The sequence below is a fragment of the Macaca thibetana genome, chromosome 12 (genome assembly GCF_024542745.1).
Source record: "Macaca thibetana thibetana isolate TM-01 chromosome 12, ASM2454274v1, whole genome shotgun sequence".
Lineage (NCBI taxonomy): Eukaryota > Metazoa > Chordata > Mammalia > Primates > Cercopithecidae > Macaca > Macaca thibetana.
In genome coordinates this window covers 5,104,018-5,116,245 of record NC_065589.1, presented here as the reverse complement: position 1 = coordinate 5,116,245, position 12,228 = coordinate 5,104,018, and the positions used below count along the sequence as shown (strand labels likewise).

At 53.2% G+C, this 12,228-nt stretch overlaps 1 protein-coding gene and 1 long non-coding RNA gene across 8 annotated transcripts in view; one reads left to right on the top strand and one right to left on the bottom strand.

Annotated features, from left to right (window-relative positions):
• Positions 1–12,228, top strand: part of MLPH (melanophilin) — a 68,541-nt gene that overhangs the window by 43,702 nt on the left and 12,611 nt on the right. For 2 of the 4 annotated variants that reach the window (XM_050751657.1, XM_050751658.1), the window contains exons 9-10: positions 6,116–6,199; positions 11,919–12,104. The exons of 1 other annotated variant lie outside the window; for it this stretch is intronic. In XM_050751657.1, coding sequence (XP_050607614.1) covers positions 6,116–6,199; positions 11,919–12,104 — 270 coding nt within the window. The remainder of the gene's footprint in view (positions 1–6,115; positions 6,200–11,918; positions 12,105–12,228) is intronic. One more of the 4 variants, XM_050751659.1, reaches the window with a different exon arrangement.
• On the bottom strand, positions 1,741–2,473 carry LOC126932632 (uncharacterized). 4 transcript variants are annotated; one of them, XR_007718255.1, is made up of 5 exons: positions 2,429–2,473; positions 2,170–2,298; positions 1,988–2,065; positions 1,859–1,935; positions 1,741–1,807 (listed from the first exon to the last, which is right to left on the bottom strand). It is a non-coding gene; the product is annotated as an uncharacterized LOC126932632 (long non-coding RNA). The 4 variants fall into 4 exon arrangements; XR_007718256.1 differs by lacking the exon at positions 2,429–2,473 and adding an exon at positions 2,351–2,418 and having other exon boundaries at positions 2,170–2,246; XR_007718253.1 differs by lacking the exon at positions 2,429–2,473 and adding an exon at positions 2,351–2,408 and having other exon boundaries at positions 1,988–2,272.

Sequence of the window (12,228 nt, the reverse complement as noted above, 5' to 3'; positions counted from 1 at the left end):
AAGTTCATGTTGCTGGGGGAAAGGCAATATTGTTTCTTCTGAGAACATTATGGCCACTAGATTCTTTAAGGCAATGAAAGACACAGGCTATTAATGTCTCTGATAGAGCTTTGACTCCAGCAATGTAATCACAGGATGGGGGCTGTTCGGTAACTGATGACTCTTGAGGCACGAAACCCAGAGAAGGGGAAGTGGGGCTGCTCTGAATGGAGATGGAACCGCAGTTTCACCAAGGCTGGTCTCAGGTACATCTTCTGGTGCCTGGATGAGTGTAGGTCCAGCTCCTTGGGCATAGTGATGCCTGGTACAGAGCCCCTACTCCCTCCTTCTGGGAGAGCTGGGGAAGGGAAGGGCTTTGTAGAACTTCCCTTTGGGCCTGTGGGCTGTCAGGAGGGAGGCTGAGCGAAAGCTGAGCCTTGTCAGGAAAGGCCTGGAAGCAGCAGGGAGGCAGATGGTGCACAGCTGGGGTTCTCAAGGGGCAGGCGAGGTGGGCGGGGCACACAGAAGCTGCTCTGCAGGGTCCAGGGCTTCTCCAGCGCCCGGGCCCTTCAGTGCACAGGAGGACCTGAGATGGAGCATCACCCAACTCTTCAGCCACAGGGCTTGGCCTACACTGTGGCAGTCACTAGACCAGCACTGGCTCAGGAGTGGGCAGCAAGGAGAAGTGTGCGGTGGGCCCCGGGCTTTTCTGAGCTCTCATTCAGCAGGAAATCTGTCCTGTGGCTGTTCGCACAGGGCCAAACCTTCGCGTGCATGATAAGTGGGGGGCTCCTCCAACCTCCTGTCACTTTGCTTCTGCACCCAGAGAAATGATCTGCCACAAACGGGCACCAGAATTTCAAAAAGAGCCTTTCCTAGCATGGCAATATGGGGAATCGCAGGGGTTTGGGTTCTAAAATTGGGCTAGCGTCCACAGGGCAGAAGTGCGCAGTTTCTGAATTCAGCATCTCTCCGGAGTCAGTGCCCTCGGCTGACTTTTTACTGTAGTGTCATCTGGAAGCTTCCTCAACCCTGGGTGGAAATTTCTCCTGCACCAACTTCCTTGAGGGCCCACTTAGTCTCTGAAAGAAGCACCCTTGCCCCTGAGCATAGCCGGGCATGAAAGGCCCTGAGAGGGCCTGCATGGAGACTACTTATGGCCGCTTCACCCACTGGCCCCACAGTTCCTGAGGCATAGAACTCCTTTGATGTAACAGCAAGCAAGGCCCTGATGCAAGGAAGTGTCCTTTCACTCAGATCAGGGAGTGACTGGCTTGGGCCCTGCAGTTTCTGTGTCCCAAGAGGACCTGGAAGCTGCAGGTGTGCTGAGCCCTGGCAGGGACTCAGAGCAGACCTGGTGCTGCAACATTCACGCCTCCACCACCTGCATTCGCAGATCTAGTTCTGAAACATGGAATACGCACAAGTCGGGCAGAGCAACTTCATTACTCACAGACAGGCAGCAAGGTCCCCCAGGCTCAGGGAAGCTGCAGGGAGGGTAGAGTCTCGGCTGCAAGTGTCCTGTGTCATGCGGCAGCTGGGGGACCCCAGAAAGCATTCCTCTCTGAGTCTTATACCCTGGGAAACTGGGATCACTGGGCCAAAGGATATCCAGTTCTAGAGCTCTAGACAGTCCAGACAGTGTATCAGAAAGTGGCTTTCTTGGCACATTCTACAGTTATTCTGAAAAAAGGGGAAGAGCCGACTCAGCCAAGTCCATCCAGGGACCTGTGGCTGCAGGGGACAGTGGAGGACCAGGGTGGCCAGGATAGAGACCTCTTGGGTGTGGCCAGGATAGAGACCTCCCCGGTGTGGCCAGGATAGAGACCTCTTGGTGAGGCCAGGATAGAGACCTCTTGGGTGTGGCCAGGATAGAGACCTCCCCAGGGTGGCCAGGATAGAGACCTCTTGGTGAGGCCAGGATAGAGACCTCTTGGGTGTGGCCAGGATAGAGACCTCCCCATTGTGGCCAGGATAGAGACTTCTTGGGTGTGGCCAGGATAGAGACCTCTTGGGTGTGGCCAGGATAGAGACCTCCCCAGTGTGGCCAGGATAGAGACCTCCCCAGTGTGGCCAGGATAGAGACCTCCCCATTGTGGCCAGGATAGAGACCACTTGGGTGTGGCCAGGATAGAGACCTCTTGGGTGTGGCCAGGATAGAGACCTCTTGGGTGTGGCCAGGATAGAGACCTCTTGGTGAGGCCAGGATAGAGACTTCTTGGGTGTGGCCAGGATAGAGACCTCTTGGGTGTGGCCAGGATAGAGACCTCCCCAGTGTGGCCAGGATAGAGACCTCCCCAGTGTGGCCAGGATAGAGACCTCCCCATTGTGGCCAGGATAGAGACCACTTGGGTGTGGCCAGGATAGAGACCTCTTGGGTGTGGCCAGGATAGAGACCTCCCCGGTGTGGCCAGGATAGAGACCTCCCCAGTGTGGCCAGGATAGAGACCTCCCAGCCTGGCCAGGTAGAGGCCCATGGCAGATCCTTGGCTGGCTGAGCATCTCCTAGCTTCCTAGTCTGAAGACAATGGGATGAAGAAGAGAATCAAGTTGTCTATTTTCAGTAAACCTTTAGTTTAGCAACTTTAGTAGCGTTTAGTAAAATACGTATCATGGTATCCAGCCCCGCTGAAATCAATTATCTTTTATACCTGCTTGGAATTATTCTCTAGTTCATGTTTGTATATCCTGCCTCTGGAATTGTTTCTCTTTATTTATTCCTATGAACTTGTATTTACTTTTTCAACCCTAAATAATGAGATTCAGAAAATATAAATAAGTATTAGTAAATCGAGTTTATCAGAACAAAAGCTTGAGAGTGGCCACCCGGAAACACAGACTCCAAACAAATAGGGCCCCAAGTGGACTAGTGAAGGTTCCACTTCTGTAGAAATGTTAGCAGGATCACATCCTTGCGGAGGAACAGTGACCTGGGGGGCCCTTATCTCCAATCCTGTTTGGTCTTAATTATTTATAGGGGGGAAAAAAAAGGTAGAAGTTTCAGCTATGAAACATGTCCTCTCAAGACTTAGAATTTAAAGTTCCAACAGCTTTATTTGAATTATTTAATGTCACAACCTCAACTAATATTTCACTTAGATTGTTTCCCATGCATCTTTATGTGGAGGAAATTAAGCAACAGAAGGAAGCTCCAAACGCAGCAGCGATTCTGTACTTCAGAGAAAAAACCCAGACAGACTCTTAGAGGGCCTTTGTGAAGTGACTGCCATGGGACCCCAGGAGGAAGCCCTCTCAATCTGCCCATCAACCCCAAGACTCCCAGTCATGCCCTCAGAGCCTGAGCGTTCTCAGGAATCGTATTTTATCACGGCTCCTCTGAGGAGGCAATGCGTTGCCTGCCTTTGCATTTGTATTTACAGCCACAGCTTTCCAGATGAGGGGTAATCAGAAAAGACTCCCTGTAGATATTGCTCAAGCCCAGACAAGGCCCAAGATGGCATAAACGTGTGGTAGGAAGGAAGCTTCCAGGGGGCTGAGATGGGAGATGGGAGAGGACACCACCCTGGCACGTACCCTCCGCCCCCTCACTCCTGAGGGCTGGCCGCGGGGCCATTCATGCGTGCTCAGGCTACAGACACGAACAGTTTCCCATAAAAGTGTCACCAGTGACACATTTTGTTGGTTTGTTTTAATCCCTAGCCAGTGTCTGTATTGCATTTGTAAACTTTAAACTTTGATATTGTTGCGAATTGAAAGCACAAGGGGTTCATACCTAGTATTCCATCCGTATGTATCTAAGTAAAGTGATAATCCTGACAACTGGTGCCCATGCAGGGTCAGACACCCAGGTCTGAGTGATGCTACTCCCCCCAGAGCAGTTGCTACTCTTGGAGAAATTTAATTTTTTTAAAAACCCGAAATCTTTTCATTACCCAGAAAATCTCTCCATAAGGGTAACAGAGAAAGAAGACAGTTTTATTCTTGAACAAGCATCAAACCAGCGTATGGCACATGCCCCAGGCAATCCGCTGACAGATTGCAAAGACAGGAAGGGCTCTCAGGCCTTATGCAGCCCGGCAGGCCCAGCCCATTCTACACAGTTCTCAGCACAAACCATTACCAGTCCTCACCAGTGGGAGGACCTGATGGCACCTTTGATCGCAGTGCACATCCTCGCTCTAGCATCATAACCGGAGACCACTGTGTTGGCTTTAACCAGAAGAAAAGCAACCTTCTCACACATCTTTAAGATGGGAGCTAGTTTTGCCAACTGAAGCAAGGTGCCCACCCACGTTAGCCTCTTCACCCTCTCTTGGGGAGTGGGAGCTAGGGTTATCTCCAGGGATGTTTCCATTTCAAAAACACAGTTCCCAGGTGGCGTTTTGAGACTGCAGAGAGGCTTTTTAGCCATTTTAAAGATTTAAATTTATTTGGAAAAAGCAGAGAAAGAAGCTCTGAAAGACAAGGGGGCAGTGGGAAGTCTCTTCTCTATTTTCTTTCTTTTTTTTTTTTTGTCAGAGTCTTGCTCTTGACACCCAGGCTGGAGTGCAAAAGCATGATTTCAGCTCACTGCAACTTCCACCTCCCAGGTTCAAGCGATTCTCCTGCCTCAGCCTCCCAAGTAGCTGGGATTACAGGCACCCGCCACCACGCCTGGCTAATTTTTGTGTTTTAGTAGAGACAGGGTTTCGCCCTGTTGGCCAGGCTGATCTCAAACTCCTGACCTCGTGATCTGCCCCCGCCCCCCTCAGCCTCCCAAAGTGCTGGGATTACAGGCATGAGCCACCACAGCCGGCCTCTTCTCTATTTTCAGCAGGCAGAGTGAGCGCCTGATTTTTCCAGTGTGTTTGCATTTGCCCCCACACCACTTGGGCACTCAGCAGTCACCGAGGAGCTGCTGCACCTGCATGTGGGCTTGTCTGAAAGGGGCCCGGCGCTCCCGAAGCCAGGGTTGCATCATACTCATTGTGTCCATGCTGGTCACCTCCTCAGTGTGGGAGCCTGGACACAGCCAGGGCCTTGTCAGAAAGCAGCGTGCACTCACCCTGAGCTCACTTCCCACTCTTCCCTGCTGGCCTCTCCCTGGTTCCCTGCCGCCGCCACCCACCTGTAGCTCCTGCCCACTTCCCGCAACCCCGACCTCCTCCATCCTGCTTCCAGTTTCTCCCCGTGTGCATTTTCCCCTCTCTTCCACTCTGGATGTGACATTTCCCAGTGATGGTGTCAGGCACTGGCTGGGGAGCTGTTACCCTCTCCTGAGTCCGCATGTGTGCCAAGCCCACTGCTTCCGGGAGACAGAGGCTGTATGCCCAGGGCTGTCTCCCCAGGGTATTGATCTCTGCTTCTGCAGATGCTCAACAGGACCAGAGGGTGACTCAGTTACTAGTGGCCACTCAAGGCGTGGGCTGAGGTCTAACCGAAATCCTGGTGTTGACATTTCTCAGCCAATCATGTCCTTCGGGGAGATTTGCCCACTCAAAGCCCTTGGTGCTGTGATGATTCAACTAATTACCAACCAAACAATACAAAAGCATCTTAACACTCCACAGCACCACTTCCCCCTTTTAAAGCCAGGTGAGCTGTAAATGAGATAATGGCAGGAAAGATGCATCTGCTGAGCGAGGAAAACAACTAGAAAATTGATTTCTCATGTCTCAGTCTGGGAGCTAATAGACTTTGGGTGACTCAAGAGTCTGGTGACTCAAGGGATGAGGAAGTCGTACCTCTGGTCCCTTTATGTTGTCACCTGAAGTGCCTTGCCTCCTAGCCTACTAGTGACCCAAGGCTCTTGCTAGTTTGATCACTGTAGCGTGATTAACTGATATCTTCCTGTGCTGCTCAGTACCGGCAGTGACAGTGGCTGTCCACACTAATGACAACATCACAACCTTCCAGATTCAGCTCCTTGTCCTGCTGGACTCGGCTCCTCTCCTGCCACTTTCACTGTCCTACTCTCTGCTCTTGGTTCTGCTCTAACATTTTGCTTGGTGTTCCAGGACTCGTGGTGTCAGAAATGGGTTTCACAGTTAACCTTCCCAGGCCATGTCATGGGTGGTGGCCTTAGCTCTCCTTCTACTTCTTGGGAATTTGGTGCTTCTGAGGTGGTGGGTGCCAGTGTCTTGCTGGTAGGAGTGCGCTGGGTCCTCTGCCCACTGTTTCTCTCCTTCTGCTACAGATCTTTGAGCTGAATAAGCGTATTTCAGCTGTGGAACACCTGCTGACCTACCTGGAGAACACAGTTTTGCCTCCCTTGGCCAAGGTAACACCAGGGGCTGGGCAAGGAGAAAGGGCCCCCACAGCTCCTTAAAGGAGGCTGAGGTGTGACATGGGCTTTTGGGAGAAGAGTTTTTTGAGATTTTGCTGTTTGTAATCTTAAGTTCTGTGTTCAGTTCTCAGAGAGTCAGGAGGTTCCCACCACGTAGCCTGAGTGAAGTCGTCTGTCCCATCCAGGCCTGCCACCACCCCTCATCCCCAGAGCTTGAATGAGAGAGAACTTGGAGGGCACACAGGTGTAACAGCCTTCCCGGGGGACATAACTGGAGATGAGAGGAAACTTTCTTGGCCCTACAGCCTCTGAGATCTAGGCACCAAAGCAGGGTGGAGTCTCCTTCCACACCATGTTTGTGAATGTATCATCAGCATAGCTTAGTCTGCTATATGCTGCTATAACAAAATACCACAGACTGGGTAATTTATAATTAGCAGAAATGTATTTGGCTCATGGTTCTGGAGACTGGGAAGTCTAGGATCGGGGGTGGCATCTGGTGAGGGCCTTGTTGCTGTGTCACCACATGGCACATGGTGACAGAGGGCAAGAGAGACAGAAAGCAAGACGGAACTGAACTTGCTTTTACAACAACCACCCTGGAATGAATAACAAATTCATTCTTTCAATAATGATATTAATCCATTCATGAAGGCAGAGTCCTCATGACCTAATCACCTCTCGAAGGTCCCACCTCTCAACACTATTGCACTGGGGATTGAGTTCCCAACATGTGAACTTTAGGGGACACATTCAAACCAGAGCAGCACACCAAGACAACCTGATGGGGAGTAAGTAAAACAAACCATGGCCTGCTGCAGGAGTGTGCATGCATGTGTGTGTGTGTGTGTGTGTGCTTTTGTGGCTGAGAGACAGGCAGACAGACAGCCGGGGGTGCAGAGGGAGTGGGAGACCCAGTCCTCCATTCTAGCTGAGTCACAGCCACACATCTAGCACCTGGGCACCGAGATAAGGAGATTTAGAAAATATGATTAAGTATTGAGTTTCTTTGACCACAAAGTTTGAGGATAGCCTTCTGGGCCACGCAGACTCCAAAAGAAAGGGGTCAGCACTCCAAAGTGGAGAATTTAAAGTTTCACTTATAGAGGCAGAAACAGAGAAGTTTCTCAGTGTTGCAGCATTTTCCATACAAGGCCCGTAATTGCATTGTAGCAATTCAATAGGTTACAGCTTACTAATTCGGGGAAGATTGCTTTAACACTCCATGAGTAGGGGTAATGATCTTTAGAGAGGTCTCATCTCTGGCGCCACTCGGTCTTTCCTAATCGTCTACAGGGAAAAGCAGAAACTGAAGCTGCATGCTACTTGACTCAGGCCACATAGCCACATCGCTCTCAAGGTTCCCAATCATTTGAAGCTCCCGCAGCTTTAAGTTTGAATGATTTACCACAGGACACTCCTGTAGCACCCTAGGTTTGCAGCTGCTCATTTTTGTTGGGGCCAGGGCTCCGGAGAAACAGATTTGGGTGAAGCTCAGGCTGAGGACATGAGACCAAGTGGGAAGCAGAGCACACAGGCCCCAAGTTAGACCCCAAGGGCTATGCCTGCACAGGCTCTGACCCCAGCCAGTGCGGAGGGAGATTCAGGCCCAGCCCACATGCCATGTGTCCAGCAGGGACCATAGCTGCCTTTATCTGTAAGGGGATGGGTTACTGTGCTCTAGGCTTTAGAGGTGGCTAGGGCTAGACTGACCATGTGCCATCATTTCATTTAATCCTGCAGTACCCCTGCAAGGTAGACATTTCTTTCCCTCATTTATAGATGAAGAAACTGAGGCCCAGGCTCTCATGAGTGAGACTCAGCCCATCACTGGCTGGAGAGCACCAGCTGAAAGCACAGGGAGGTTGGGGAGAGCGTTGCTTCCCGCGGGATGCCTCTAGAAGGGCCCTCGCCTGCACTGGAGTCAGAGTGGCCCCAACACAAGCTCCAGAGCCCCATCGGACCCCATGGCCCATATCGAACCATTCAGCCCCCAGGCCGCCCCCAGCCCCCTGCTATACACTGACCCAGGTTCCACTCGGGCCTCAGCTCTGCCTCTCATGTAGACACTGGAGATCTGTCACTCACCTCCTTTACCCCTTCCCTGCCCAACTCCTTCCCCACCCTGCTGACCCCTCGGCAGCACTTGGGACCCGCTGTCTGATAGCCTGCCCGGCCCTAACTCCAGCCCACCCAGAAACGAGTTACCCTTGCAGAGGGAAAGGGCGGCCACCATTGCCGTGGCTCTTGCTGGTAGCTCCCGGCTTTGGCCTTTTGCTCATACAAATCTCAGCCCAGGGACTAGTAAGTCAGAAGTAACAGACTCCACATGGGACCTGCACTGCCCACACACTCCCCGTGAGGGGACGCTGCTTGCAGGAATGGCCCTCTGGGCCGTCAAGGAGCTGGACCTGAGAGGCAGCCAAGCCCTCCACCTTGAGGGGGCTGGATCTAGGGTGGCCAGTGTCCTGTTAGGGGCTCTCAGGGCTTGCACCTGGAAATTCCTGGCAAACAAGGACGAGTTAGTCGCCCTGGCTGTGTCCCATCATGCTGGTTCAGGTCCCTGTCACACACGTATGTTGTCATGTGTTTTCCATACATACATGTGTATACGTGTGCATGTGTTGTGTATGTAGGTTTGTGTGTGTGTGTGTGTGTGTGAGTTTATTTACTGGCTTACAAAGTGAGGACAATCCCTGCCTCTCCCGGGCATCCACCAGCTTCCAACCCCCACACCCCATCGCTCTGCTGCGTCCTGCCTGATGGGTGCTGGGCTTCCGTTTCTCACGGGGATTCTGCAGTTGCTCAGCCCCGTGCACTCTGGGACAAAGTCCAGCTCATATCAGACCCAGTGGCGTTTACAGGCTGAATGTCACTCCCGATCTTTCCACCGAGGGCCTCTGTGATGTGGGGGCTTTGTCAGGAAAGTGGAGCCTCACGGAAAAGCATCCCGGCTCAAACATACGGCTTATTCATTGACTGAATCTAATTATCCCCTTGGTGTTCGTCTGTGAGACCCCAGGCAGCCAGCCCTGTCGATCTGTCTCAATAGGCTTCGTCCAAATAGAAAATTAGATGATCGTGCCTAATATCCTCAGCTTGATGGGTGAGGGAGGGATCAATGCCACCCAGGGGCACCGTGGGCTGTGAGCAACTTCCTGGTGGAGGCGCCTGCCCTCCCTTCCTCCCAGTCCTCCAGTGTCAGTGGAGGTGACGGCTCCCAAAGGAAGGGACGAAGGGCGGCACTAAAATTCCCCAGGTGGCATCTCTGGGCGGCCGTCACCTCACATTTCAAAGTCGACTTCATGGGGCCAGGGGAAAGCCCTCGGAACGTGGGATGGCTGAGTGAACGGACAGGTGCACTGGCAGACAAGTGAATGGGCGCCGTCTTCCTGGCCATGTTGCTAACTTGTGTGACTTCATCACTGGGAAGAGTCAGGAGACACAGGGAGCCACTCTGCTCCCAGTGCCGGCCCCTGACGGTGGGAAGGTGGCCATGAACAAAGTCAACAAAAACGCGGGCCTCGTGGGGTTTGCATTCCATTCAGGGGAGGCAGGAAACACGCAACTGCAGGAACATCAAGTTTCCCCCAGAAGGGCAGGGCCTGCATCTGCTGAAGGGAACTCAGCACAGACAGGTCACAGGGAAAAGGCCAACGACGTGTTACCGTGCACATGAACACGGGGGTCCCGTGAACGTGGGACTGGAAGCAGGGACAGATGACTGAGGTTTACACCCAAGGCGACAGGACGGATGGGGCTTGGGGCTTCCTGAGGGGTTGCAGTGGTGACAAGGTCATGGGAGGGGGAGGGGAGGAAGGGCTTCTGGTTATGGAGGTAAAAATCTCTCAGGTAACCAGGAGCTGCCCTCGAAGAATCGGCAGCAGCCCGTGCTGGCGGCGTCTCCATCTGACGTGTCAGTGTCAGGCATCAGTGTCATCTTAAGATCGCTGGAGGGGGTCTCAGAGAAAGCCCGTCTGTCTGGTGTTCAGCTCACCCCTACAGCTTTCCTCCACAGACAAAATCCACCTCCCACCCCCCACACACACACACAAAGACAGGTTTTCTGAGCGATCCCATCTGCAACTTCTCTGAATAAACAGCTGGAAATACGTCCCAGAAGTCTATTCTGGGGTGGTGTATTTTGGTTTCCTTCACCAACCAACAAGTGGAACACAGGTCAGGAGGTGGAGGAAGGTAGAGAAAAATAAGTCAAGGCAGAAAGTCTTTGGGGTGAGGGTGGCATTTCAACCAGGACAGTCAGGGCGCCCCACTGAGCGTGAGATTTGCCCAAAGAGCTGGCAGAGGTGCCGCTGTGTGGCTATCTAAGATCAAGTGTTGCCCCTCCTAAGGTCCCAAGGAGGGAGCCACTGCAGGAGAGAGCCTGGCCGAGACGGGCAAGGCAGGGGCAGGCGGGGGAGCAGAGGCTGGAGCTGGACGTAGTGGCAGAGTCAGACAGAATGGAGCCTCCCAGGCCATGGTCCAGGCTCTGCTTTTTACTGTGGAAGGGATGGGGAGGCTTGAGCAGAAGACAGCTGGCTGAGGGCACAGGGGTTGCTCTGGCCGTCCTCCTGAGAACAGGTTGTGGAGGTGGGAGTGAGACAGCAGGGCCGGCTGGGAGAAGGCGGTGGTCGAACCAGATCGCAGCAAAGGTGGTGCGAGGCAGACCGATCCTGGGGGCCTCGTGAAGGCAAAGCCAACAGGAATGGATATTTGGGACGAGAGAAAAAGAGGAGTCAGGATGTCTGCAAGGTTCTTGGCCTAAGCAAGGTTCTTGGCCTAAGCAAGCTTTAAAGAGTGGAGCTGCCTCAGCCAAAATGAGCGACGCTTTAAATCTCATCACCTACCTTAGCACAGTGTTAGCTGTAAGAGGCAATTGGGATAATTTTGTGTTTTTATCACATAACTCTGTTACCTTCTGAGAGCTGGCGCCTAAAACTCCAGGAAAGGCCAGCGTCCACAACAGACAAAGCCTGCCCTTAACCTCCCTGCCTCCTGCCCACAGACAAGGTGGCCAGTGGAACTAGACCCTCTAAGGACTTTATATAGATTATTGAACTGAGTTGGTATGAGAACTTGCAGGTTAGATACTGCTGTCACTACCATTTTAACGCTGAGGGAACTGTGATGCAGAGGGGTTGAGTGACCTGCCGAAGGGCACACGGTCTGACGGGAAGCCACAAGGGAACTCGCAGTCCAGTGGCTGGTTTTATGTGATCAGGAGCCGTGTGCCACAGAGGAGTGTCCCACAGCAGTTGCTAAATGAATCCTTGGCCAGAGCGTGGGAAGAGTCCAGCCCCTGGAGATGGACCCGACCAAGGCTGTCTGTGTATTTCCCTGAGAGAGAGTGGGCAGAGATCTGTGAGTCCACACCCCTCTCTCCCCATCCCTAGAGTGAGGACATCAGCCTGGAATAAACAAGAGGCACCCTTAAACGGAAGGGATGAGAAGGGAAAAAAACAGTGGGTCTTAGATAGCCAGGAGTGGTGGCCAGCTTTCCCTGGGAGCCCCCAGCCCTGCAGAGCCTGCTTCTGGGGTCTGGGACTGGGCCCCAGTGGGGCACGTTAGACAAGCCGGCATGGAGAAGGGAGGCAGCTGAGCTCAGCAGAAACCCTAGGTGTGCTGGGCCCAGGCCCATCTCCCAGAGCCAGCCCTGGAGCTCCACGGCTCCAGATGACTAGCCGAATCCAAGCCCACTGGCCTGTTCTGTCAGGGTCTAGGTGCTGGAGTGCACACGGAGGCTGATGTAGAGGAGGAGACCCTGAGGAAGAAGCTGGAGGAGCTGACCAGCAACGTCAGTGACCAGGGGACCTCGTCCGAGGAGGAGGAGGCCAAGGATGAAAAGGCAGAGCCTGACAGGGGCAAATCAGTTGGGGCTGTCCCCCAGGCGGACCCAGAGGTGAGACTACCCCCCAGGGGTCTCAGCAGGACCCTGCAGAGGTAGGGGCAGGGATGGACAGTCCCAGCTGGCCACTGCCCTCCCCAGGGAGGTAGCCACCCACAGGGGCACACCAAGGGCCCTT